The sequence below is a fragment of the Coturnix japonica genome, chromosome 4, assembly GCF_054131305.1.
Source record: "Coturnix japonica strain WE chromosome 4, WE-NBRP24, whole genome shotgun sequence".
Taxonomy (NCBI): domain Eukaryota; kingdom Metazoa; phylum Chordata; class Aves; order Galliformes; family Phasianidae; genus Coturnix; species Coturnix japonica.
The window spans coordinates 49,349,521-49,377,254 of record NC_140666.1 but is presented as its reverse complement, the minus strand read 5'-3'; the positions used below and the strand labels follow the sequence as shown (position 1 = coordinate 49,377,254).

Genomic DNA, 27,734 nt, shown 5'->3' with positions numbered 1-27,734 from the left:
TGTCCAAATGAGAGACAAGTGCTGGATACAGCTGAGTTGAGCCTGCTCTTACAGATGTCTCAGTGCTATCCAGGCTTGAGTTCCAGTTACACCAACTGGTGCATTAGTTATCTATTTCTGTCAGTGTTAAATTCAATTTCCCCATGGTCTAAAGCCGCTTCTGTTTTATGTGTGTGTTGTTAAGTGCTACTTTCTTCCCCTAGGAAGTAGAACTCCAGGTCACCATGACCAAGTCTGAAAAGGGCAGCCTGGGCTTTACGGTGACCAAAGGGAGCGATAATGTGGGCTGCTACATTCATGACATTGTTCAGGATCCTGCCAAAAGTGATGGGAGACTGCGACCTGGGGACCGACTCATAAAAGTGAGTGAATTACCATTTCCAGACAAAGGGGATGCATGAAAATAACAGTTTTGAGCCAAAACCAGAATAATTATGTGAACTCTGTGCTAAGATTAAATAGAATCATAGAATCCTAGAATGGCCTGGGCTGAAAAGGACCTCAAATATTATCTAATTTCAACCTCCCTGCCATGGGCAGAGTCACCAACCACCAGACCAGGCTGCCCAGAGCCACATTCAGCCTGGCCTTGAATGCCTCCAGGGATGGGGCATCCACAACCTCCTTGGTCAACCTGTTCCTGTGTGTTACCATCTGTTGGGGGAAAAGCTTCCTCCTAATATCTAACCCAAATCTCCCGTCTTACTTTAAAACCATTCTCCCTTTTCCTGTCACTATCAACCCATGTAAACAGCCGATCCCCCTCCTGCTTATACATTTCCTTCAAGTACTGGAAGGCCACAATAAGGTCTCCTTGGAGCCTTCTCTTTTCCAGGCTCTGTTGCTTTTGTCTCCACAGGTTAATGACATTGACGTCACCAACATGAGTCATACAGATGCAGTCAGCTTTCTTCGTGCTGCCCCAAAAACTGTCAGACTGGTTCTCGGACGTGTGTTGGAGTTACCTAAGATGCCAGTACTGCCTCACTTGCTGCCCGATATTACGCTAACGTGCCATAAAGAGGAGCTAGGTAATAGAGAATCATAGTGCCTTTTCATGCTAATGTGATTATTTTTCTTAAGTTCCAAAGAAAGTATTAGATCTTTTTTTGTTTTTTGTTGTTTTTTTTTTGCATCTTTCTCCACAGGTCTCTTGTTAGCAGGTGGTCATGACAGCATTTACCAAGTTGTATATATCAGTGACATTCTCCCCAAATCAGCTGCTGCCAGAGAGGAGAGTCTCCGTGCACTAGATATTATCCATTACATTAATGGGGTTAGCACACAAGGAATGACATTGAAAGAAGCCAGAAGAACATTGGAAACATCTCTTCCTTGGGTCGTGCTCAAAGTGACCAGGTGTGTTCTGGAACTGCATGCTTCCCTGTACTTATTGCTTTTCTCACTGATTATAAGTGGGTAAAACATGTTGCTGGTATGACAGCTATTCACCAGGGCAGTATCAGCTGGCATGTTATTGAGGGCTGGTGCTGCAAAAAGGGAACATATGCTCTCAGATTTGCACTTCAGTGCAATAGAAGGGCACTTAATACTTGCTGTGTTTTGTGTTTCTTGGGGAGACAAAGCTGTGTCAAGCTATCAAGTGTTAAAAACATTCACTAAATATGGCACAGAATGTTTTAATGCAATTATTCCTTTTCTTTTTTCCTTTTTATCTTTTTTTAATCAAAACCATTGTTACACATTCTACAAATATATGTATTTAAAAAAAAAAAAAGAGAATGAGAAAAAACTGTTCTGTGCTTACATAATTCCATCATGTGGATGTTCTGGCACAGCTCTGAATGTCAGAACCCTCTGGCACAGACCCATATTTTCACTAATCCCTGCTTCTGTTTTTATGGAAATACTGCAGTCTGACAAACGTCAGACTATTCCTAAGTTTTAAGTTTTGCTCGGAATGGGAAACCTGGCAACATTCCCCTCCATTTTGAAACCTGCTTGTCATGCTGATGTTCTTTGCTCCCTCCTCGCCTATCCTTTAATTTGGAGGCAAACAAGATCAAATCTTTGTCATAACCTAGAATAAAACTGCACAAAGCCCTCACTGATTCCTGAAGTAGGAACCAACCTAACTACTAGTGCTTCATCTCTGTCATTAAATGTTCTAATATTCCTGACCTGTTGAAATGCAAAGTGCAATGACAAGGTTTGATGATTGTTTATACTAAGATGTTAAAGAACTGGGTTTTTTTGTTTGTTTGTTTGTTTGGTGGTGGTTTTATTGATATATGTTGTTGTTTTTTTTAATGAAAATTTCTGCACGTTTCTTTTCATAGAGATGGTCATCCAGTACTTCCAAAATCCAGGAGTCCAGATAGCTCAGATTCGTGGTCAAAGAAAACCAATGGTAAGATTTCCATGGTCACTTATTGCATGTGAAATGCATATCTGTAAAAAAGAAGTGTTGTGGGTCTTACATGCTCTCTAGTGTGCATTGCACTACAACTCTGTGTGCTGAGATAGCTCCAGCAGGCATTCATTCAGTTTCTCTTGCAGTTCTGAAATTTTCTCTCATAACAAGCCAAAGTCATTCAAGGAGTAAATTTAACAGATCAATTATTATTATTATTATTACATATATATATATATATTTTTACTTGAGTCCTGTTTGTTCTGACCACAAATAAAAACATCGTTCTGTTACATCTGCAGTGGCTTCAGGTCTGATGTTCATCTTCTCTTTTCCAAGAGTAAAACAGCCCAGACTGATTTTATTGTATCCCCAGGGTTTGTTTCCATCTGTCTGCTTTCCTCTTCACATCTGGTGTCTGCAGCCCCACACATGGTGTGGACTGAGGTTCACCATTGCCTAGCAGACAAGCAATGGCTTTGAGCATTCTGTAGACAGCACTCCTTTTAGTACTGACCCTGTGAAAGCAGCTCTTTTGCTAAGTACTGCTTGCTTGGATTTAGTTCCAGCTGCATTTGCTTCTCTGCTGAATCACTGCATATACTGCCTCTTATGTCTGAAACATTCACTTTTTCCATTGACATTTGCTGCTTTCATTTGTTTTGATTCATCACAGTCCTGTTTTCCACACCTCTCCATTAATGTATCATTAAATATTATCATTAATATTAATATTATCATTAGTATTAATATAATTAAATTGAATATTGATCTTGCCTCGTGACATCATTTTAGTTCTTCCAATTGCTCATATACTTTTCAACTATAGTAACCATTGTTTCCAAAATGTTGGTCAAGATATTGGTTAGGAACCAGCACTGTAATTGGATCTTGGAAGACACTGCCTGAAACACCTTCCTTTATCTTTCTGTGCTTTCATCTAAATGCTTCATTTCTTACATGTGCTTTTACAAGCAAATCCAGAACGTACATAGCAACTACTTGTTCCACCATGTCTCATTTATTATACCAATAATGTGATGTTTGAGATAGGCACTGGTCTTTTATATCACAGTATCCCATTTTTTGTTGACAAGGAGGGGAAGATACCTTAGGGTGAGGATCCATGTGCAGATGATGTGTGTTGGTTTGGTTTTGCTGTTGGTTGGTTTTTTAGGGGGGAAAAACAGTGATAGATTATTGTGAAGTAGTAATCTATACAGTTGAAAAGGAAGGGAAATCACATCCTATTTCCATAAGGTGCAAGTATTGCCTTCCAACTGCAGGTTGTTAGGCTGCTTATCAACATTTATCTTTGCTTAGAGTTGGTTATTTTTACGAGCTTTCCTGCTTTCTCGTTCCATTGAGCTTGAAGTTCAAATAACCTCAATCAAGTATAGGTCATCAGTCATAATTTTGTCAATGACCATTAATCAAACAGGCAGAAATGTTACCTATTTCACAACACATCTTGTATCTTTTGTATAAAAGATCATCAATGGAAAGTAATGTAATTACAGTGAAAACGATGTTCTTAAGTTGTTGGCTTTTTTCCCCATTTTATTTAGGCTGCTCACATGGTGATCCCTGTGATAAAACAGAAAAGACGACTGATGCCTATGGGCCCAAGGTAAATATCCCTCAGGGGAGTACATTTTCATTACCTAGAAAAAAGGATATAGTTCATACAAGTTGTTTTTTAGTGTGTTTGAAAAAAATGTATTAATTAAACAGTGCTTTTCACCAAACTGTGCAGATCCAACTGTTGCCATTGGAAGTGAAAAAGCAATTATAAATACCCATGTTTTTATTGTTAAGTTGTACTGTTCTTCACTTGTCTTAGGTGAATGGCAACAGCATCATAGGACCTTCTCATGCAAACACAGAAAATAATATCCATCATACAAAGGGACAAATGAATCTCACAGGGTCTGGAGATGCCCCTTCGCTTGGCTTCACTGCTCCGATATCAGATGTTTCTAAACACAGTGACAAATCAGGTGAGATGAGATGAGGGTCATTCAGTATTTTGGTTCATGGATGAAGGAGAATCAAGGCAATTGCACAGTTTGAACGGACTGAAATAAGTCAAAGTAAGGATGGCAGTCATGTTTAGAAGATCATCCTCAAGCCCTGTATTGTGCTCTTGAGGAGTTTCTTAATGTTGGAAGTAGGTTTATGAAATCTGGATATTATGCCAGAGACGATGAGAGAAAGTCATAACAACTGGAAGTAACACTTCAGCATCTGCTCCTCTTTGCCCTGTCCCCTCCCCTGTTTAGGAAATATATATATATATAATTTTACACTATTTCATTTTAGAAGCAGAGGTTCCAGATGATGAGTATTATGATGAAGATGATCACAATGAAGTAGTCCAGTATCTGTTGGATGTTGTAGATGAGGAAGCCCAGAACCTCTTAAATCGTAACAATGCAACATCAGAAGCTCAGAGCCTTCTGCACATCAAGAAGGCCACATCGGAAGATCATCTGCCAGGTACTGAGTCACTGGAAAAACAGATCGCTGGAAACTAGGCCTCCTGAAAGTACAGTGCCTAGCGAGCAGTGGCAAATATGATGAGTGACATGGAATTGTTTTGTACAGCATAAGTAGAAATCAGACCTTCTAGAATTACAATTATTTCAGCACTTTCGTTCTTCTTGAAGTTCACTTTGCTTATTGCCATCCATTGTTACATTAAAATCAGGGAGGAAAGAGGACCTCAGCCAGTCGTATGAGCTCCACTACTTCAAATTTATTTTAGATGGGATTTGGCCTTTGCAAATGAAGATATATTGAACTTGTCAGATAGGGCAGCAGAGAACTGCTGTAGCAGCCAGATAGGTAAGACCTTTTCCATAAGGTTTTCATTATGACTTAACAAAGAGTGAGCAGAAGCCTTGTTTAGAACTTCTGTGGGTCTAAATATAATAGAGTTGCGAACATGCTGCTGGCATGTCAGTCTGCTCACTTAACAGCACTGGCCTGTTCGTCTGTTACACCATGGCACAGCAATTCTGTTATCTGTGCCAACAATCTCACTTTCAATTGCAGCTGTTATATTTAAAAAAGAGGAAGCCTCAGGTCTGATGCTTCAACATACTGATAACAGAGGGGCTTATTCTGGCGCCTGTAGTCTGGTATAACAAGATTCACATGTTTGAGAAGGTGATTTCTGGGCTTCTTTCAGTGTGTTTTTGCTCTTTTTTCTGCATTCTGATCTTCCTGCTCCAGTAGAGATGAATGGGAAACTGGCAGAAGATAAGTCTGAGGACACAGACTGTGATGGCTCATCTTTACCTGAAGATTTTTCAGAGGTGAGATGGCAAGAAGCTGGCAGATTTTTCTTTCTCAGATAGTCTCTTTCCATTTATCATCTTCCATATTTGCATGGAGTTTGTAGAAATACCCTTTCATGCATTTTAGATAATAATTATTTTTAAAATGTAATAATATAATTGCTTGTTAGGGTTATTTGAGCCATTTAATCTAAAATTTCATTGATTGCTGCATGGAGAAAGGGAGCAGGGACAATGAATATTGTGTAGACTTTCCAAAATGTAAATGCGAGGCTTCTTTCCCCTTACGTTTTACTAAAATACTCCCATTAATTTGACTGACTTTTATATATTGTATCCCCAGCATTATTACACGTCTTCTCTTAGATCAGTCATTAGCTTTCCAGGTGTTGTGTCAGATTAGCAGAGCTCTTGTCTGTCCAGCATGTCCCTGCAGCTATCTGTCCATTGAGAGGAGCAAAGGGATAAGTCAGCCATCCAGCTCTATCAGCGTTGTCTGACTATGACAGTAGAGACTTTCAAGGTGTCATAATGAGTAAAAAACATCTTGGAGACTTGCTCTTTCCTTAAAGAACTGAAATATCCTCTACTGAGTCTTCATTGTCTTTTGAGGAAAACCGTGTTGTTTTGGGTTAGTGAGCTGTCTCAAAGAGTCAAGTCTTGCATTACTTGGTGTTTTGAACTTACTCCCCTCCAAAAATACTGTGTGTAGCCATTCACATCCTTTAAAATCCACAGTAGGTGAATTTCATAACAACAACCTTGATATGTTTCGTTTCTCTTCCAACAGCCCATGCACATAAATGGTTGTGAAGACCATGGTGAGGAAGGAGCTGTGCCAGAAAGGTAACATTTCTTTTCCAATGTTTCTTGAAAGTAAACCTATGAGATTTGAAGTAGTCAGTAGAGATGTGTTATAATGCAAATTGGATGTGTGTGTAGGAAATATATATGTATAATGTCTTGTCAAATAGCTCTCTGTCCTTGTTATTTGAAAGGTTATAATTCACTTGAATATTAGACAGGTGTATGTGTTTTACCGTGCCCTGGCTGCATTTTAATTCCTTTGATATGTGGTTATAACACGTAAGTAGAACATTTGTCAGGTGGTTCCAAACAACTTCATTTGCACTGTACTAATAGTTTGTTTCTTTCAAACAAGGAAGAAATTCAAACAGTCTTGTCTTCGATTGGAATCTTCACAAGGTTCCCTAATGTGATTTCTTCAGGTCTTAAAGTGCCCACGTAGTTCCACTGATTAGTCTAATAACCACTTGGCTGCTTGACACTTACTGTTGGTACATGGAAAACTGAGAGCGTACCTGACCACGTTATTAGCTTCTGCTTTGACCTGCCTTGAGTCCTGGAAATCCCCATGATGTTATTTCTGTGCTAAATATTAAAGAAAAAGAAAAATGTGGGTGTTTCATATCAGTGCAGTGGATCTGGTCCATCGGTACCTGTAGCTGTAAATAACTTTCTGGTGATGCTTCATGAGGTTGCAACTGCATTGGAAGTCTCTAGGTGTCGCTTCTTACTTCTGTTCTTTGCTCTCCTTAGATCTCCTCCACAGCCTCCCTCGAGTCAAGCAGATGAAGATGAAATCACGTGGGGAAGTGATGAATTGCCAATTGAATCATTCAGCCAGGAATGTGTAAATAAAGGCAAGAGCTTCGGCAAACCATTAATTGAAAACTGAGGATCACATTAAGTAGCCAATATGTTCAGATGTGAATTTTTAAAAGTCTTGGATATGGTTTGAGGGTGTGATATAAGCAAAAACTTTTTGAGAATTAGAAATGTCAAGTCCTGAAATCCTTATACAGAAGCCATCTGTCTCTAGTGTGTGTATTCATTAAAAGAAGAAAATAAAGATCAGTGTAAGCCTTGGGACTGAACAAGTAGGTTTAAGACACTTAATTGCAGTAACAGACAGCCCTTGAGTTGGTTAATGTTGTCATGTTTCCAAGGGGCACTGAAGCCTGATAGGAACCTTTCATGGCAAGGAAACCATCTAGTGCGAGGACATGCAACATTGCACTGCATTTTACATATTTCCTTCCTTTTAGTTGTTAATTTAGTTTAGTTTAGATTATTATTTGCGCAGCCATGCAAATCAGCCTCATTCTTCTGCCAGATCTCCCTCTGGTGACAAACGAAGAGATCTCCTCTCTCCGTGCCGTGAGTGTGCTCCCTGGTGGCAAGTACTGTGGAACGAAGCTGAAGGCAGCCATCAGGGTACTGCGGGGACTGCTGGAACAGGGGGTTCCTTCCAAAGAGATCGAAGTGAGTAGCATCGATCTTGTTAGGGCCTTTGTTCTAAAACACAGCCTTTTAACAGGATGGAACTGACATAGAACAGTTGATTCATCACTGCCTTAAATACCACAGCTCTTTAATTTGAAGCTCTTTAAAAGAATGAGAAGAGTTCCTTCACAAACATCCCCCTTCACCCCCCACCCAGCAGCTGCTGAGAGATGAGATTGGGTCGAGTTGGGAGTTCAATTCAAAAATGTGTTTGCATCTTTCTTAACCTTCTGTAGTTTTTGTGGCTTCACAAAACATTCTTTCCCTACAGAATCTTCAAGAGTTAAAACCATTGGATCAGTGTTTGATTGGACAAGCAAAGGAGAACAGGAGGAAGAACAGATACAAAAACATCCTCCCTTGTGAGTATTAATGGGTCTGGCAGTCAGGGTAGATATTTTGTCTCAATTTGTATGGAAAATTAATTGGATCTGCTGCTGAGCAGGAAAAAAATAAATAGAGCAGACGTTTTCTACGTGTTTGCAGTCAATATTTATAAAGTGGTGTAAGACTGGTGAACAACAAACTCATGCAACAGCTAAGAATGAATGGCCAGAGATTTTTCAGGTGTTTCAACAGATCCCACTCATTCTTAAATGACATACATGGATGTAGACAGACAATTTTTTTAATATATATATTATTATTCAGTTTTACTTGTGTAAATTTGGAATAACAGACAGATATACTACTGTCAGTAAATTTCCTGCAGCAAAATGTTGTTTGTTAGCTGGGAGCAGTGTTATGGAGCAGTAACAACTGACACAGGCTTAGCTCTGCATGAGAAGTATTGAGCCTCGGCATCAGGAGTGCTTCAGTTGAGGTCAGGCACCACAGTGTCTGTTGGTTAGATTTCCTCCCTGACCATCTTTTTCTTTATTCAAATAGAAGTACTGATCTGTATTTCGATGCAAGTATTGCATTGTGTTTTATGTTTTCTGTTTTGCAATAAAATGTTGAAACACCTTTGGAGATAGACACCATGTGAGTGTGTAAGGCTCAGCATCTCTGCTGTGTGAAGATTTAATTGTATTCACACCTAACACTGAAGTATTTCTGTTGTTTTGGAAATGCAGATGATACCACCAGAGTTCCTCTTGGCAGTGAAGGTGGATACATCAATGCCAGCTTCATTCGCATGCCAGTGGGGAATGAAGAGTTTGTCTACATTGCTTGTCAAGGACCTCTCCCCACTACTGTAGCAGACTTCTGGCAGATGGTTTGGGAGCAGAATTGTACTGTGATTGCCATGATGACTCAGGAGGTTGAAGGAGAGAAGATAAAATGCCAACGTTACTGGCCAGATGTGCTCCATAAAACCACCATGATAACAGATAGACTGCGTCTGGCTCTTGTAAGGTTTCAGCAACTGAAGGGCTTCATCATCAGAGTGCTGGAGCTAGAAGAGATCCAGGTAAGTCAGTCTGATTTTTATGTGCTTTTTGAGTGCTGGCATTTCTGTCTTTGTGCTGGTGTCTTGCCTGGTTTTAATCACAACGTCTGCTCTGAGAAGTAATGTAGTGCTTCTCTTTGCCCAGTGATAGTTATTGAGCAACTCATCAGCCCTACAGTTTGTGCTGCTGTGGGACCTTTACAGGAGAAGGCAGTTGGGCCAGGAGGAGATTTTTTGATGCTAACTAGACTTCAAATGTGGCTCCCTGGGTGTTTTTGTCCACAGAAGCAGAAAGATATGTAGAGATACAGCATTCAGTCTGGATGGTTTGTTCCTGTGCATGGTTGGTCTGCACAGAAAACCTCATACTATTTAACCACCTACTGTTTATTTTCAGTTTGAGTCATCATTTCTTTGGTTTCGTTGAATTGCAGACCAATCTGATGGAACAAATCTCTCTCTTCTAAGGCTTAACATTTAGGAACTTCTCTGTCTTCTTTTTCTTCTTGCTATGTGCAACATTTTGTTCCTACTGTTGTTGTTAACCCTCAGACAGGTGAGGTACGGCACATTTCCCACCTGAACTTCACCGCCTGGCCCGACCATGACACCCCTTCTCAGCCAGACGACCTGCTGACGTTCATCTCCTACATGCGGCACGTCCACAGATCAGGACCCATCGTAACACACTGCAGTGCGGGCATTGGCCGCTCAGGGACCCTGATTTGTATCGATGTAGTTCTGGGGCTCATCAGCAGAGACCTCGATGTGAGTACATGAGAGAATGGGCTCAACCATGCTTCTGACTCGCAAGAACTCTGCTCAGTGGGAGTATTACTTCCATATTTAAAATGAGTGATGAAAGAAACCATCACAAACTCACACTGTAGAAACACCTTGACCTAAGATAGCAATATGTCAATTTCTTTTTCCAGCACCAATGGGAATGTACTTTCTTGGGGGATACTGAGGAAAGTGCTGGCTAGCTTCGGTATGTTACTGTCCACCATTGGGCCAGTACAGCAAATCCTTTTGTGAGTTTGTAGGGAAGCAGAGCTATGGTGAGCTCAGTAGGGTTTTTAAGCACCCACCAAATGTCCAGAAGATTTATACACCAGGAGAAATGAAAGGCATTGTGTTTGGTTGGGCCAAAGGACTAGATTTTTTGCATACTCAGCTCTTGGTAACAGTAATCCATAAAGCCAGTGGAGGTGCACAGAGAAAGTAAAAGGTGTAGGAGAGTGACATCCTTATTGCCCTGAGGCAGCTCATGCTGGTAACCTACCAAGTGTATGCAGGATACACACAAGTGTAAGTTGTTTCACTGCTACATGTTTCATGGACCTGGTTGGATTCCTTGGTGTGGTGCTGGGGATATTTTGTGTATGCACGTATGGATTTATTCAGCACTTAACTTGCTGCTGTTTACTTTGGTAGTTTGACATCTCAGACCTGGTGCGCACAATGCGTCTGCAGCGGCATGGGATGGTGCAGACTGAGGTGAGTCTCCAAGTACAGCTTTCCAGACACTGGGATTCTAAGTCTGATGTACCGAGAAGCTTCCTGTAGTGATCATCTTTGTGCCCTCTAATGCAAGCCCTGTGTTATGAGAATGAAATTGGATGGATGTCTCTGAGTATCGGGATGCATTTTATAGATTAAAAATTATATGCAGCTTTAAGCATGCTGTGCTCTTTCAATTTGTGACTAAAAAGAAGAGTTGGAACTGGAGTTTTCTTCTTCCTAAAGAGAGGAAATCAGTTGAGCTTTTCTGGGCAAATATATATATATATAACATGCTAAAGAGAGGGCCTCACTGTACCTGCTCTGAATCACTGAAACCAGTGGAGACCATCCTGAAGTCTCCTTTTGGAGGGAGGTGTTTAGCTAGAAGTAAACCAAACCTCTGGGAGCAATCTAGGTCTGGAGATATTGAACCTACATCAGACCTGGAACCACTTTTTGAAAAGGGCTTTTCTCAGTAGAGTTTCCAAAAGCAAACAGAAAAGAACTCTCACCCCAAATCATGCATTAGCTCCCAAAGCTACACTGCTAACATAATATGCACTCTGATCTTCCTCTTGCAGGATCAGTACATCTTCTGCTATCAAGTTGTCCTGTATGTCCTGAATCATCTCCAGCACGAAGAAGAGAGGCAAATAAAATCCTGAACTGGAAGTGCTTTCAAAAATAAGGAAGTGAGGAAACCTGAAGGCTCTCACCTGTTCTTTGTTCTGCCAATACTATCAAAGTCCTTTTCTTCAGCTGCTGTCAAATGTTTTCTCTATCTATCTCTGTGTGTCACTGCAGATAAGGTACATAGTGTATGGACAAAGGACAGCTTGTACCATACCACTGGTGTCTTCAGCCCATGGACACAGCTGTGAGATATTTGTATAACAGTAAATAATATTTAATAAAGCTGCATTTTTTTGCAGCTTCCTTAATACGTGATTAAATACTCAAATAAAAAATATTTTAATGAAAAAATGGGGAAAAGAAAAAAAAAAAAGAAGTAATGTAAAAATACTCCTGCAGCTCTGCAGCTGCTCTGGAGTATTTGTTTCGTAGGGGGTGGGATAAAGCAGTATTTTTGTCCTGGCAAAATTTATTACCATGCTGTTTTAATGGTTTCTTTTAAAAGCTTGTGTATGGCAAAATGTTTTGGCCTTTTAGTACAGTTGGAACTATTTTATAGAGGGTATCTTAAATCAGTATTTAAGCTTTAAGAGCTGCCTGTTAGTGTAAGGATAGCGGTGACTGTTTACTGTAAGTACCACAGTTAACAATGTTTACTTGATAGAGTTCCATGTATATATTTATATACTTTTACAAAAAAAAAAAAAAAAAAGAAAAGAAAAGAAAAGAAGTTGAATTATCAGATGTCTAACTTTATAACTTATTAGGCATCTCTACTCTGTAAATAAAAATACACTTAATGTCCACTGGTGGGTGAATCTGGCTGTTTCTGTGTCCTCCTCCTACAGAGGTCTCCAACCTTTGGGCTTAGCTGGGCCATGTGCACTGGAGAGGAATCGTGTTGAGCTGTGTATGTGTAGGTCACTGTGAAAGTAATGCCTCCTGTTTATTTCTGATGCAAAGAGCACAATAACACTATTTGATGGAGCAAATTCTCAGCTACAAAACACTATTTTTCAACAGTCATCACTGTTAGCTATGCGTTTTCACCTGCAAGGATCAAGAGCCCACATGCTGTGTTGTAACAGTCTGCAGGTTGGATCTGCCCGCTGTATGCCAATGTTTAGCTTGGCAAAGGAACAGACGGAATAACTCTTCCATTAATTATCTTTGATATAGCACCCACCCTCCATTATAGCAGAGTAAGTTCTCAAGTAGTAGAAGAAAAGTACACACATGGAGAGAAAAATATGTTTGTGAGGCCTGCTATCAGTATGGCTCCATGCTCACATTGTAAAACCAGCGATGGTAACAAGAGTTCTCCACGCTCACACTTGCTGCAACACACAGGGTGAAAGGGAAGCCCATTTCTGCCTCCTCTAGCACTGAATGTGCAGTATTTCATGCAGGTACACACCTGGCTTTTCCCCAGCCCTCTCAATTTACAGTCAGCTGCATTTACGTGGCAGCAACTGAAAGGTTTTGTCTGAAGCTTCTCTGCTTGGGCCTCAGACCCTCCCCTCTGCATCTTCTCTCAAGGGTTCTGCTGGGGGCTGCACCTACCACAGCACCAGCATTTGCATAGGAAACATAATCTCACGGATGTTACCTAATGAGATGATTAAAAAAATAACTTGGTGAACAGGCAATCCAGGCAGAGTGCCCTGTGCTGCAGTTATTTACAACAGCATTAACTCTCCTGCTCCATGATGTGAAATCTGCCACTAAACCTGGGAAAATATTCAGTCCCCTTGCAACTTCAAAGCATGCCGTAAGGTCAGAGACATAAGGGGTACATGATTTCCTTAGCCACGTACTTCTAGAGTGCTTCACCTCTCTCTGCAGACTATATGTCCTTGCCAGGTTGCCCCTCCACATCATCTTTGGGATGCTGGTACACGTCGGGCCTAGGTGTGTCTGGCTTGTCTCCAGCCTGGAGCAGGTGATGCAGAGATCAAGCTCATGTCTGAAAGGCTCTTTGCTCACCGGTACGAGCTGGGGGGCTTTGTTCCCAGCCCAGGTCTACCTCTGTGCAGTTTCAGCTTCCTTCAGTGTTGAGGGTAAGAGAGCGTACAATGCCATCAGCCTCTTTTAGGCTGTCAGATTCCAGCTCCAGAAAGCTCTCTGGTAGGAGAGGGCTTATACAAGTCTGGTGAAGAGCCATGATCATGTTCTTGAGTTGAATGTCTGATTGGAACTGCATTCCGTCTGAAAATTCAGGTAATGTATCAACATTGACTGGAAATGGAGTCACAAGTGTACCAAATATGAATTGTTTTCCAATCTTCAAACCCATTCCCAAATTCTTGCATCAAAACACAAGGCAAGGTGCCTGTTTCTCACTGTTCACAGGCTGTGTTCTGCCAGCATATCAAAGAGCATCCAACCATCTCCCATAACTGGAGTCAGCACTGTGCTGTGCCTCTCGACTAACATTTATCTGGGGCTAAAACCCACCTCCTCAAGCCATTGCATCACCTTCTCAAGCAGTATCAGTGACAACAGCGTGCTGGGAGACAAGGCCACAGGCAGCCAGGGCCTTTCCATGCTGCCTCAGGACAGAGCAGGAGAGGTGTGAAGGCATCGTTCAGAATGTCCCAGTGAGGCTTCAGAAAGCAGGCCATGCTGTCCTTTGGTGGGACCAGGCCTCTCTCTGCAGTCACAGCTCTCTGCTGCACAACCAGGTGCCTGCTGGGAATGTCTGGACCCACTGCTGTCCTGCCCTTCCCTGCTTCTTCAGAAGCTGGCTTCATGGGGCCTGGGGTGTTTCCAGTAGGACAAAAAGAGATGTTGGAGCCCAAGCCTAACATTCATATGCAGATCAGCGTAAAGCACTGTCCTCTTTCCATGTCAATTGTATTCCACAGTCTGTGCCTAATGAAGTTTGCCTTTGTGGGTGTGACAGAACTTCATTAAATGGATTCCTTTGCCAGTGCCCACCTACAGAATGAATTCCTACTGGGTTGGGAGAGCCTTGCTTACTGGTGTCTGGCTTAACTCTTTTTTGTTTGTCACCTGATTCTGAAGACACCAGCAAGAGAAGAGTGAATAAGCCTTCTAACCTTACCTTCAGTTTGGCTCTGACGTTTTCCAGATGCATAAAAGGAAAACGAACCTCTAGGTTTGGTTAGAGGCTGAGAGAGTTGATGAGAACCTGGTGGGCTGCCTCAGCCTCTTCTCATCTAGAATGCCCGGGTTAGGGCAAGGAGAACAGGAAAAATATCTTTAAGAGGCAATGAAAAGGTCCAGAAGAGAGTTTTATTAGGTTCCTGAAGTTCCTCAAGTCTCTCAATGGAAAAGGTAAAGTGAAGATGAACTGCTCTGTGGTCAGCTCCAGGATGAGCTGTGTGCAGCAATGGAGCGGGTCAGGCAGTGCATTTTGGGTAAGGTATCTAAGGATGAAGCGTTGCCCCGGCAGCGCCTTCGTTGATGTTCTGTTCCCAGCATCCCAGCGCCCAACCTGAAGGCTCAACCTGAAGGTACCTGTGGCTTTACTCTTCCATTCCCACCACCCTCCCGTTCACACTTGAAAGTTAAGGCTTTGAAAAACAAGTGCCAGGCTCAGCCTTCTTCTCTTTGGGCCTGCATTTCTGACACACGTGGCAAAACCCATCACCAGAGCATCACAAGTCCACCATTCCCTTGAGTGCTGCTTTCCTAGGTGGCTGGGAGATGGCCACAGCCTTCCCTGTGCCACGCTGTCCCCTGGTTCTCGTTCACAGTATCACAGACAGTATCTCTGACCTCAATCTCTGTGCATACAGTACAGAGGATATGGGACACTCGCCCCGGTGACTCCTGGCAGTTCTTCAGCACTCACTGTTTTCTCTTATTTCATTTTAGGATCGAAAATTGCTGCTACAGCTTGAACTACTGACTTCTGAGTGAGCTCGATGCCATAGATAGTTCTCTGCCTGCTGTCACCATACCACGCAACTTGTGGGTAAGGCCATTTTTACTGTCATTTGTGTGGAATACAGGAATATTTCAGTGGTCTTCGTTGTTGCCTTCCTCACTGCAGGGCCTCGTGGTGGTGTTTTGCTGCTTTATTTTCTGAAAGCTGTCCCTGAGCTGTTTAATCCAACCAGAGGGCCCTCAGGAAGCCATATGGTCTGTCAGCATGTGTGTGGTGTATGTGTGAGCTCTGAGGGAGTTCTCTCCGTAGGCTGGTGGAAGTCGGGTGTTGAAAAGGCCTCTTTGCTCATGGTTCTGGTTAGCTGCTGATTGGTAGAAGGTGCTCTGTTGGAGATGACCTCACCTCGGGTTGCGTTTGGTTAAGAAGCTGGGATTTCACATTAATCATCTGTGGCATGGCTCAGCAGCATACAGGGCAGGCAGCAGATGAGCTGCCCCTCCTGACGGCCTCCTCCTGCAGCATCAGCACCGGGCAGGCTGCTTGCATTTATTTTGTCTTCCACCAGGGTTCGTTGATAGTACATTGCAGATGCCCAGACAAACAGTGCTAACCTTTCCTTTTCTCACTGAAGAGTTATAGTCTATTCGAAGTAGAGAATCATATAATAACTCAGGTTGGAAAAGACCTTAAAGAGTGAAGAAATAAAGGGTTTTTTGCCCTTTAAGCAAAATGCACTGATAATGATATGGTTGTTTTTGGAACAAGAAAAGCCATCCTAATTAGATTACCCATCTAGTTTGATTGACATCAAAGAGGAGAGCTGTAGGTGTTTCCGTTCATTGCAGAGGAGCTGGATCAGATGGCCTTTAAAGGTCCCTTCCAACACAAACAGCTCTGTGATTCTATAGCTCTACGATTTCAGGTCTGCTGTTACAGTGGCATAAAGGGCAGCCTCTTGCAATAACTACTGCAACATCCTTCCCCTTCTGTTTCCTCCTTTCTTCCTTTGGTGAGGTGGCCTGGGACAGTGCCTATAGTACTGCTGAGTCACCATCCCTGGAGGTGTTCAAGAGCCATGGGGATGTGGTACTAAGGAACATGGTGGTACTAAGGAACATAGTTTAGTAGGCAGTATTGGAGGTAGGTGGACTGTTGGTCTAGATTATCCTTGAGGCCTTTTCCAACCTCGGTGACTCTCTATGAAAGATTTAGGCTGCTAGGGAGAATCGAGGGATTCACACAGTTCTGAATATATCTGAGAGGGGAGGATGAGGACTGTGTCTCCAAATGGGTTTGGAGAATTAATTTAAAACAGATTTTGGATGCAACACAAATCCAAACTGAAAAGCTGAGCACAGAGAAAGAAAATACGCATTCAGATTTCATTTTCTAGTCAGCATGACAAATGTTTTGGACATCACTATGTTGTCATGACTTACTACTTTGGAACCTGAAGACACATCACATTTGCTTCTTTAACTCTCCCATTTCCCCTCTCTGTCCTGGATGTTCCTGGGTTGGTCTTTGACTGTTCAAGCAAAGCTTGGGTGGCATCCTCTGGGTACAGTGTGCTATTGTTTTGCAAGGAGATGTTCAATATCTGTTTTTCTCTCTTTCAGATGAGCTGACTGCAGAAAGACAGCTATGGCATCTCCAGGCAAAGAGAGCATCCCACATGATAGGTAGGAATTCATTTGCTCTTCTCCTGTCTATGGAGTTGTCTTCATAACTATGAAGAATCGGTTAAAGAAATCCACTTTCTGGAACTCTGCAATATAATGCATAACAGCCGGGTCAAAAGCAAACCAAAATCCCAGGCATTTAGTTTCTTGGTGTCCTACATACCTCTCTGCCTCATCTGGGGATTGAATATTGCTGCAAAATGAATCTGACAGCTGTAGTGAATCTGAAGGGTACATTGTGTTCTGTACATAGATTGTTATCTTGATTCAATTGGAATATAAATCAGGAGATTTAACACCCTTGCACAGTGTGGTTTCTGACAGTTTCAGTGCCAAAGCCAACAAGGACTATAAACCTCTCTCTGACTTTAACTGTTTGTGAAAGTTCTTACTGGTGATGGAACATTTGAAGACATTAACAGTGATAAGTCAGCAGTGCCTGGGGAGATAATGGAAATTCCTCCTGACGGCTGCCAAAATCTCCTCGGGTACAGCCTGCAGTGCGGTCTGCTTTGTGGGAGAAGGTGGTTTCTGTTTTCAAGTCTATTTCCTTTACTTTAAATCCTGAAGCACAAAGGGCTGCTTTCCCCTTGCTTCTCAGAAATGGTTCATTTTTAACATCTATACCATTTTTCTTCTTCTTTTCCTTTCTCTTTTTTTCCCCCTAACTAGCTGCATTCATCTTGGTTTTCTGTTCTTAAAGCCCAAACTACCTTTTGGTTACGTTCCTCCCCTCCTACTTTTTTCAGTGCCGTGCTGCTTTTCCTTTCCCCTGCCACTTCTGTAGCCATGCAAGCTGGGTGAGACCTGGTGCTGAGTGCTTTGCATGCTTTGCCCAGCAAGGGTGTGCTGCTGGCAGACGGATGGAGATCTGGAAGTGCTAAGTTTAAGGAGGTGCTATAAAGCAAAGCCTGTGGAGAGGTGTTTGGTCCAGACTCCTGCCATTGCCCACAGCATGCAACTTGATTTGCCTCGTTAAACTGGTTTTTGTCTATGCTTGTATGTTTGAGTTTCTGGGTTTTACTTGCTTTCCAGCTGTACACTGGAGGCAGGAGTTTAGGGGAAAGGTTAATCTATCATCTGGACATGTGAAGCCTGTGAAATGCTGTGCTGTGTGGTGTTGTACCCTGTGCTTTACAGCAGCAACGTATGTGTTTGTTGCACAGCTGTTTCCACAGCTGGGGCTGGGGGAAGACAGGAGTATATCGAGCCCTTGCAAGGTTTGTATACACTTTGGAATTACCAGAGCACAAGCCATTCCTTAGGGATGAACCCTTCTGCAGGCATCAGCCTCTGCTTTTCTATGGAGGTGATGAGAAGGAGCAGGGCAAGAGGACATTGCCTTCTAGGGGTGCTAAAGGGCTGCACTGTTAGGGGTTGTCCTGCAAGTCTGCGTCAGCCTTTGCCTTCTGACCTGGTGCAGAAGTGCTCTCTGTAAATAAAAAGGCTTTGCTGCTTCGCACACCTGGAATCACAGCCTGGAATCACAACGCACGTGTGACCCTTCTCACCTTCCAATGTGGAGGACTCATCAGTGGCAGTGGTGGTGGAGAGATGGATTTCTTGTCAACAGACCTGGCAGGACGTGCTTTAATTAAAAGAGAGCAGTGCCTCTCGAAGGCTGAAAGTAAGGGTGTGTGTCTGCTTAAAAAAACACAGTGCGGTACAATATAATGAGACGTTTGGAAAAGGTTGGTAAGGGCATGAAGCTGACCTATTTCTGGGGATAAACAAGCACTTGTTGTGTCGTACAGCAAATGTGATACTTCAGGAAAGCTCACATGGCCAATGTCTAATTATTTTAATACCGTGTGGTATCTACTGCATTTATCCTTTATGCCTCCACCATGCCTGCTGTCCATGTCCCTCAGTGCCACATCCACACAGTTCCTGAACACCCCCAGGGATGGTGACTGCACCACCTCCCCGTGCAGCCTGTGCCAATGGAGCACCACTCTTGCTGAGAAGAAATTGTTCCTAATATCCACCCTGAACCCTTTGCCTGTGATATTTACATCAGGGATGCACTCCTCAGTGTGACAGGTTGTGTTTTATTGACCTGTTTTGTTTGCATTTTACCTCACGGAGACTGCTTCCTTCGTTTGGAGCACACTTTTCAGAGGCGAGGGCTGGAAAAGGGGAAACTTAATCCCCGGTGGGTGAATAAAACCTATGTGGGGGAAGGCTGCGTCCTGCTGATGCTGAGCACAGCAGCACAGGGGGCACTTTGGGAAGTCTGAGAGGAATAATGTGTTGGTGCTGTTGGCTATAGGAGACAAGGAAGAAGACACAATTTTCACACTTTGCTCCAACAAAATACAGGTCTCAGCCTGGCGAAACGCGGCCAAACGCCTTTCGGTAGCTCGTATTTCTGTTCTTTAAACCACCTCCCCCCGCTCAGCCCTTCGGCCCGCCCCACGCCTCCTCCACGGGCTGCGGGCCGTACCACAGCGCCCGGAGAAGGGGGGGTACAAGGGGGAGCGGCGGGGGGCTGCGGGCACCGAGCGGCAGCCACGTCCGTCGGCGGGCGCACGGCGAGGGGCCTCGGGCAGCCCCGCGGCCGCACCGCCCCTTCGGGCCGCGGGTGGCCGCCGCTCCCTCGGTGGGGTCGGGGAATGCGGCGGGCCGGAGGAGGGCCCGGATGAGCGTAACCCAACCCGGGCCGGGCAGCTCAGGGCAGAGCGAGCGATGAGGCGCTGCGGGGCGTAGCGCGGCCGTGGGGCTGCGGGAGGGCCCCATGGAGGCGGCGGGGCCGGCGGCGTGAGCTTCGCCATGGCCGCGCAGTCCAGGTACGGCTGTGAGGGGATCCGGGGGGCACAGCTCGGAGAGAGTCACCGGCTTCGGGGGGCGGAGGGGGGTCACCCGGTTAAGTGGGGGGGGCAGGGGGGGTCACCCGGCTCTGTTGGGGTCGTTCCGGGATTCCCCGAGCAGGGGATGCCCTCCGGCATCCCGCAGCAGGGAGGGAGGTGGCGGCACACCCCCCTCCCCGGCTCTCGGGGCATTGAGGTGACCGAACTACAGCTGCGAGTGTATGGCTTCCTAAAGGGCTGAACTCTCTCTCCGTGCGACAGACACCAAGGCTTAGTTTTACGGCGCTTTTTCTTCTTGTTCCCGTGTTCCCTTACTCGCTAACTAACCTCTGCCTGCTTGAAGATCGGCACTAAAGTCAGGTTGCTGCCTGTTTTAAGAGAGAGTGGGAGCGAGGGTGAGCAGCGGTGTGCCCCGATGGAGCTGGGTTAGCCACGGGGTGCCAGAGATGCGTGCAGCACCAGTGCATAGAAGCCTTTATTCAACACCAAAGCCGCGTACGCTCAGTAACTGCAGTCATACTACATAGGCAAGAGAGGCCAAGCACCCGCAGAACCGATTTGTTACAGGCGTGTCAGGGGGTTCTGTCTGTTAGGTGTGAGCCTTTTGGTTTTGCATCTCTTTTGTCAAAGAAAACCACCCAACCAACCCCGCAGTCGGTTTGTGCAAGCTCGGTAAATCACCGGTGCTATGGTGTGATACAGAACACCGCAGCGTTTTGGGTATCGCTCGGCGTGAGGCCTTTTGGGCAGCCCTCCATCTGCTTGGGTTTGCTGTTTCTCGCTTGCTGTGCATTTCAATAGGCACGGCCAGGAGAAGGGAGGTCAACCTGGGGAGGATGCGGGTTTGGCAGCGAGAAAATTCAGCGTCCTTCTTTCGTTTTCAGTGCTCATATGGCATTTGGATTCAGTGTTCTGGAGGTGGCAGATTAAGGGGAAAAAGGAGGTGAAACACACCTGTTGCTGCTCAGCAGTGCTTCAGAAATTGCAGTGGTGGTGACTGAGAAACTGGTGCACTAGTAAATGCCATAACTGTATTTTCTTTTAATACTATATATTAAAATTGATTGTGTGGTGAGTTGGGTGTTTTAGCTGCTTGAGATGAATCAGCTTTTCCCACCAGCTGCTGTAATCACCTTACATCTAGAAGCAGTCAATGGAGGGGCTATCCCTCAGCCTGTGCTGTTCAGTGCACAGTGTGGGCTGCTTTGTGTTTCACTTGCTGGCTGGGCTATAGGCTTGCAGCTGCAGCTCTGTGCGTTCCCTTCTGGAACATGCAGATGATGTGATGCTTGTAGCATCCCCGAGCAGCATGGACCATGCTGGGCTGTTGTGCTGTGTTCAGGGCTGCACGAGCAGAACAGATAAGTTCATTTCTCCAGAGCTGGGGACAACATGAAGCACCCCAACAGCCACATCTCAACTCCTTGAGAGTCAGGGAATAGTGCTGGGCCCTCAGTAAAAAAAAGAAGGGAATGCTGTGTCCAGACACCATGTAGCTCCATCTGCATTTAAACCAGTCAGTGCAGCAAAACAGTTTCTTCTGGAGGGAGTGGTGCTGAGGCTTTTCCCTGAGGAAGATGCAGCTTGGTTTTTGCTCTGTGTCGTTTCGCAGCTTTCTGGGCCAGATCTCCAGGCACATTTCATAACGTGTTTGTTCTGCGGGTCCTGCCGATACAGGCAGATGCCAGTATTGGTGATACTGCGTTCCAGGCAGCTGATGCAGGTGAAGAAGGGCTGAAACATTGTCTTGTGTTACCTCACCTGTCAGCCCAAAGATGAAACATCCTCGGTCCCGTGGTGGCTTTGCCAACGCGCTGCTCCTCCTGAGGGCTGCTGCAAACACAGCTTGGCAGGGTCTTGGGGTTGTTCTGCTGCCTGGTGAATGAGGGTGGGGATCAGGGAGTTATTTCTACAGTATTGTGTGCTGCAGTTGAAGCTGCTGGATGGAGTTGGTTGTGGCCATGGTGAGAGCATGAAGACACACGTAGTGCTGGCTGGACTGGCTGGGGCAGGTGTCCTCCCAGGTGCAGCACCTTGCTGGAGCAAAACACTTGATGGGAAGCAGCTGAGCACAGGTTTTCCACAGCTGTGCATTCACACAGCTTGGGGATGAGACCCCCGTCGGGGGAGGTGCTTGCTCAGTTCTAGTTCTCAGTGCCTCACTGGTTTGGGTACTGTCAAGATGAGATACCTCAGCAAGTTCCAGTAGGTGAACTTCATTAAGCCGTTTCACACTTCACATGAGCGTGTTTGTCTTCTGGGTTGGTCTGGGGATGGGTACGTTTAGTGTTTGGAACTGTCACTTGTAGTTGTATTGTGGTTTATTGTAACAGCGACATGAAGTTGTGCTACTGTTGTTTCTTCAGCCTTACCCATCAGGTTAAGGGAAAACTGTCCCTGCTTTAACATATAGAGAGAGGTTGATAAGGAAAATGGTTAACTGTAGAATCATAGATTGGTTTGGGTTGTTCCCCTAGGTTGGAGGGGCCTTTAATGAGGCCCATCACCTCCAGGGATGAGGCATCCACAGCCTCTCTGAGCAGCTTATGCCAGTGCCTCACCACCCTGTGAGAAAAGCTTTCATCCTAACATCTCACCTAAATCTCCTCTCTTTTAGTTTAAAGCCATTCCCCCTTGTCCTGTCACTATCAGACCATGTAAAAAGTTGGTCCCCCTCCTGCTTGTTAGCTCCCTTCTGAGTACTGTAAAGCCACTGCAGGGTCTCCCTGGAGCCTTCTCCAAGCTAAACAAGCCCAGCTCCCTCAACCTTTCCTTATAAGATTGGTGCTCCAGCCCACTGATGACTTTTGTAGCCTTCCTCTGGACCTTCTGCAACAGCTCCACATCCTTGCAGTGCTGGGGGCCCCAGGCCAGGATGCAGTATTACAGCTGAGTCCTCACAGGGGTAGAGTAGAGGGGGTCAGTCACCTCCCTCTCCCTGCTGGCAACTCCTCTGTTGATAAGGCCCAGGATACTGTTCAAATGTGCACTGCTCGCTCATGTCCAGCTTTTTGTCTGTCAGAACCCCCAGGTTCTTCCCTGCAGCGCTGCTCTCAAGGAGTTCTTCTCCCAGGCTATACTTGCACCTGAAATTGCCTTGATCCAAGTGCAACACCTTTTACTTGGCCTTATTGAACCTCCTTAAGTTCTCACACACCTGCTTTTCAAGCCAGTCCAGGTCCCTTTGGATAGCGTCCCTCCCATCTATTCTATCAACTGCACCACTCAGCTTGGTGTCATCAGCCAACTTGCTGAGGGTGCACTGGTTCCCATCATCTATGTCATTGATAAAGGTGTTGAAGAGCGCCGGTCCCCAGATGGACCCCTGGAGGACACCGCTCATGACCGGCCTCCACCTGGGCATAGAGCCATTGACTACAGCCGTCTGGCTGCAACCATCCAGCCAATTCCTTCCCCCCCTAATAATCCACCCTTCAAACCTCTCCTGTTTAGAGATAAGGATGTGGCGGGAGACCATGTCAAAGGCCTTGCACAAGTCCAGGTAGACAACATCAGTTGCCATTGGTTAATGTTTAACCTCTTTGGCAACAGCAAAACTCATTCTCAGAACTGGGGGAAAAAAAAAAAAAAAAAAAAAAGAAAAGAAGCTTGCCTTGTTTTTGTGCTTGTTGCAAAAATTAAAACAAAGGAAAAGAAAAAATTCCTCACCAAAACCTAAACAGGAAGAGAGCAGATGCCTCTATCCAAAAAAGCAAAATGAGAAGCAATAGGCTGGTGTTATATTCATACACATTTTTTGCTCTGGATGCAGCAGGCTGCAGCTCTTTCCCCAGGATCCTGTTTCCTAGCAGGCAGTGTTGCATGCAGGGATCCTGCTGGCAGGCGGGAATGGTGTGATGCAGCTCTCCCCATCCCTGTGCCCTCGGCAGCACACGCTGTTCTAGAAAGCGTTGTTCCCGTATTGCCAGTAAGCCCGTGGCCGTGCTGTCCCAGCTGGCGGTCGGGAACATGTTTCTTCATGCCTGAACCAGAGCCACGTGTGATGGGCAGGGAGCGGGCCCGCGGGGTGAAGGGCAGCGTGGAGAGTCATCCATCTCAACGCCCTGGTCTCTGTAGATGAGGAAACAGAAGTGCCTGGTGTGTAAAGCCCTGGGTGTGCAGTCATAGAAAGCAGCTTTTTGCCTTGCCTCGCCGGGTCTGACATGAGGAATGCTCTCACTTCTCCATTCCTGCTGGGCGTCCTTTGGCAGATGTACTGCATGCAGCCTCTGTTCCTTGTTGGGAAACATCACCTTGCGTTGTCAGCAGCGTGTGAGTGCATTGATGGCTCTTGGTTGTGAGACCTGATGGGGCCATTTCCAGTTCCAACAGCACGTGAAGTCTATAAGAGACTAATGAAATTCTATTGAACTGCCCAGATTCTGGAGGGAAAGAAAAACAGGCAGGAAGGGGCCAGCTGAAATTCTTCCCTGTTGGGAAAAAGCAGAGTTTGTGAGTTGGGTGGTGCAGTGTAATTAAGTACTGGCAAGTAAGAAAGCTGAAATAAAGCTAATGATGCTATAGGAAGATGTGCCATCTAGTTGTAACATGCTTTTCGTAGGCTGCTTATGAAAACAGTCTGTTCGATGGGGAAAACAAAAGCTTTACTTTCTAGTCTTTACAGAATGCAAGAGTTTGTATTGAGCAGTGCTGTAGCCTAATAAACAACTGCTGATAACAGCCGCTGAAGGAAGGGTTACCTGATAGATGAATTCATCTGATAAAACAAGCATCTCCAAGCACAGAGATGTCCTTAAGGATGGACTGTGAATAGTCCTATGCAGGCTGTGCAAAAGGAAACCATGCTAGGAACCTGGGTTTTGCAGTTTGGGAACATCATGTGTGCAGGGCAGCACAGCCTGATTGGAAGGAAGAATTTAACTGAGGAAAAGGGAAGAGTTTTTCCTTCTGAGTTGCCCTTAGACTTTGTGTCAGGTTTTTGGAGGACCAGCACAGACAGCCCAGAATTTCCTCTTCATGATTTGTCAATAAGTGAAAATGGTTTGTCATTGCCACACCTCCTGCTGGTTGCAACCAAACCCACCTCAGTCTGGTTTTGGTGCAAGTAGCGATAGATTAATATCTCTTTCCATGTGCTGCTTTGTTAAACCAAGCCTATCCTGTAATGCTTGTAAAGCCGGACACAATCTGGATTGATTCTTATAGCTAAAGAGCATTCAGGCCTCTTGTGGACTAAATCTTATATCGTTTTGGGGGTCAAATGCTGTTGCTTTGGTGCTCACCCTAAGTCTGTTGCTAGTTTTTTCCCAATTGGTGGTGAGGGGATTTAGTCATGGGGCAGATGGAGAGGTGGACAACTTCTGAGCAAGGCAGATGTCAGGAAAATTATATCTCTATCGCCTTTTTCCTTTGCATGTAGATTAAATATCAAGGTAATGGTTTCCCTTTGAAAACACGCTATTCTCCACTTTCTTTCTGATCAAGGAAACTTACAGGTGGAAGGTGTGTTTACTGGAGTAGTGCAATGTTAAAGACCATTTATGTGCAGCAGTCTGTGTACGCTCATTTCCAGCCAGTGTGTCCTCTCCATGTGCTGTAAGGCAATGGACTGTTTTCAACACCAAGAGGAGAAATTTGGATCAGAACCTATTCTTTTCATTTCCTTGTAGCTCTTGCCAGCGGTAAGCTGCTTTGGGGCAGGAGGTTTGGGAGGCTTTGACACTGGGCATAGTACTGGGCAGACATGGGCAGAGGGTGAGGATTCTGGCAGTGTGCACAAAAGGATTTAAAAGCCACAGAGATGGAGCTGGGGCTCACTGCAGGGCATCTGCTGGGAGAGCCTAAGGGCAGCTGCTTCCCAATGCAGAGGCAATGCATGGGCCTCGCTGGGGTGAGAGGGACCCAAGGGGCAGCAATGCTGCTTTGCCCTACAGCAGCTTGGTGCAGTTTTCCAGCCTCAGTTGCAAGATGGCATGAAACCACTTTAGTTTATTGTCTGGGCTGATGTGGCTTCCTTCCTTCTGGGAAGGAGGGCAGTGAGCCGGGCAAGAAACCCTCCTGTCCTGCACATGGGTGTCTCCAGTGGCTCCCCAGTTTGGTGAGCCTGACTCGGATCCTCTCCACAGTGTTACCTGTCCCTTGCTGAGCTACTCCCCACACTCCTGTGGTTGCATCGCCATCACCCTCAGTTGCCTTAAAGGAAACATGAAACCAAGTAGAAACACAAAACCTCACGGAGCAATCTCTTAATTGCGGTGCTGCCAGTGGCTGTCTGCCCTATGAACACTGCGCTTGCAGGGTGTCAGTGAGGAGAGAGGGGAGTATGAAATGAAATACACTAGGTGGGAAATTGCTGCCAACCTGAGCACCAAGCTAAGCGTGGCAAATGAACGGACAGTCTCGGTGCTTTTGGAGGTAGGAATCGCCTCGTTTGGTGCAGTCACTGTGTGAGACACTTATATTGTACCAGGATAAACGCACATAGAGTGATTAATGAATAGTGGCAAGATACCCATGCGTGAGCTGACCTGAGGCAACCCAGAAAAAGTATTAATCAACACATTTCCCAGTTGCTGGCAGCTAACTCCTGGTATGCAGCACTTTGCCATTTCAGCTGGAAAATGCATTGTCCCTTGGCTTCACTGTACAAATCATGCCTTGCGCTGCTATATGGGCTGCGAAAACCAGCGCACGGGTTTTCAGCTGTGGAAGGGCTGTGTTTAAAGGCACACTGACCTTAGAATGCCTTGGTGTTGCTGTAAAACAGACTGAGTATCGACCTGGCAGCACGTTTGGTTATACAGCTGTGTGCTCTCCAGAGCAGAGCGGGCTTATCAGTCACTATGTGCTCAGGGCAGCAGGTAAATATTTTGGAAGCAGCCTTGCTGGTTCCCACCGGTGCTCCCCTTTCCCAGTTTCCCTGTGCAAGCACGCATGGCTCCTACAGCAAACGCTGTGCACACCAGTAGGGCTGAGCTCTGGTTCCAATCTGGCTTCCAGTGCCAAGGGAAACATGCCATTTGCAACCAGCGGTTTGCACGATAGAAGGAAAATGGTCTTTTTTTAATCGAGGGACTTCAAGTTGTGCAACAGATCTGTTCAGAATTGAAGGGAGAGGAGTATTTGTAGCCTTTTTGTAGTTGCTAATAGTGCTACTAGGCATGCTTCGGTACCTGCCTAATGCAGCCTGTCATGGGTTATTGCTGTGCGTGGCTTGAATGCCGTCCAAGCCTTGGGAGTGACAATGAGCTGCTTTGTTACTCAGACAGCAGAGCACGGTCCAAGTGCAGTGTGAAACTCCAGCACGGAGAAGTGCCCAGATAGGCAGTGTGCGTGCCTCGGTGCAATCAAACGCGGGCTGCAGACCATGGGAAAGTGAGCAGATGTTTCTGTGCGGAGATGGAAAACTTTGGACATAGTTGGGGAATCATTAGAACCTGGCAGAGGCTGCGGGAAAGAGTTTTTAAATGGGCTTTTGAGCGTATAAGCGGACTGCTTCTGCAAACACTGCTAATCTCCTTCTGTTCCTGCTTAGTCCTTGCAGTGCAGATAAGACTTGTTCAACCTGTTGCGTGGTACCTGCTGTTATGTAAGTGGAAAGCTCAAAAGAGCAGGGAAATCTTTTCCTTTGCTGCACAATTTGTCTGCCGCTGGTTGCAGTGAAACCATGCAATAATTTTGGCCTTCAGTAACCCCTGTTTTTTTTCTAGTTCATAGAATTGTAGAATGGCCTGGGTTGAAAAGGGCCACAATGCTCATCCAGTTTCAACTCCCTGTTATATGCAGAGTCACCAACCACCAGAGCAGGCTGCCCAGAGCCACATCCAGCCTGGCCTTGAATGCCTGCACGTACGGGGCATCCACAGCCTCCTTGGGCAACCTGCTCCAGTGTGCCACCAACCTCTGGGTGA

At 45.3% G+C, this 27,734-nt stretch overlaps 2 protein-coding genes across 21 annotated transcripts in view; both read left to right on the top strand.

The window, feature by feature from the left end:
* Positions 1-12,321, top strand: part of PTPN13 (protein tyrosine phosphatase non-receptor type 13) — a 95,487-nt gene extending 83,166 nt beyond the window's left edge. For 12 of the 17 annotated variants that reach the window (XM_085546709.1, XM_085546710.1, XM_015861658.2 and 9 more), the window contains 16 exons: positions 204-362; positions 860-1,031; positions 1,149-1,359; positions 2,301-2,371; positions 3,943-4,004; positions 4,218-4,374; positions 4,697-4,873; positions 5,612-5,694; positions 6,467-6,522; positions 7,237-7,340; positions 7,814-7,962; positions 8,255-8,345; positions 9,060-9,397; positions 9,929-10,144; positions 10,814-10,876; positions 11,464-12,321. In XM_085546709.1, coding sequence (XP_085402835.1) covers positions 204-362; positions 860-1,031; positions 1,149-1,359; positions 2,301-2,371; positions 3,943-4,004; positions 4,218-4,374; positions 4,697-4,873; positions 5,612-5,694; positions 6,467-6,522; positions 7,237-7,340; positions 7,814-7,962; positions 8,255-8,345; positions 9,060-9,397; positions 9,929-10,144; positions 10,814-10,876; positions 11,464-11,547 — 2,193 coding nt within the window. In that variant the 3' untranslated portion in view covers positions 11,548-12,321. The remainder of the gene's footprint in view (positions 1-203; positions 363-859; positions 1,032-1,148; positions 1,360-2,300; positions 2,372-3,942; positions 4,005-4,217; positions 4,375-4,696; positions 4,874-5,611; positions 5,695-6,466; positions 6,523-7,236; positions 7,341-7,813; positions 7,963-8,254; positions 8,346-9,059; positions 9,398-9,928; positions 10,145-10,813; positions 10,877-11,463) is intronic. The other 5 variants (XM_085546707.1, XM_085546712.1, XM_085546705.1 and 2 more) reach the window with 2 other exon arrangements.
* A 4,679-nt stretch (positions 12,322-17,000) lies between these two features.
* Positions 17,001-27,734, top strand: part of AFF1 (ALF transcription elongation factor 1) — a 49,481-nt gene continuing 38,747 nt past the window's right edge. For 3 of the 4 annotated variants that reach the window (XM_085546698.1, XM_085546697.1, XM_015861534.3), the window contains exon 1: positions 19,728-19,842. Coding sequence is in view for 3 of the 4 variants with exons in the window: in XM_085546697.1 (XP_085402823.1) it covers positions 19,826-19,842 (17 nt within the window). In the remaining variant the exon portion in view is untranslated. Of the gene's footprint in view, positions 17,054-19,727; positions 19,843-27,734 lie in introns of those variants that run through there. The other variant, XM_015861533.3, reaches the window with a different exon arrangement.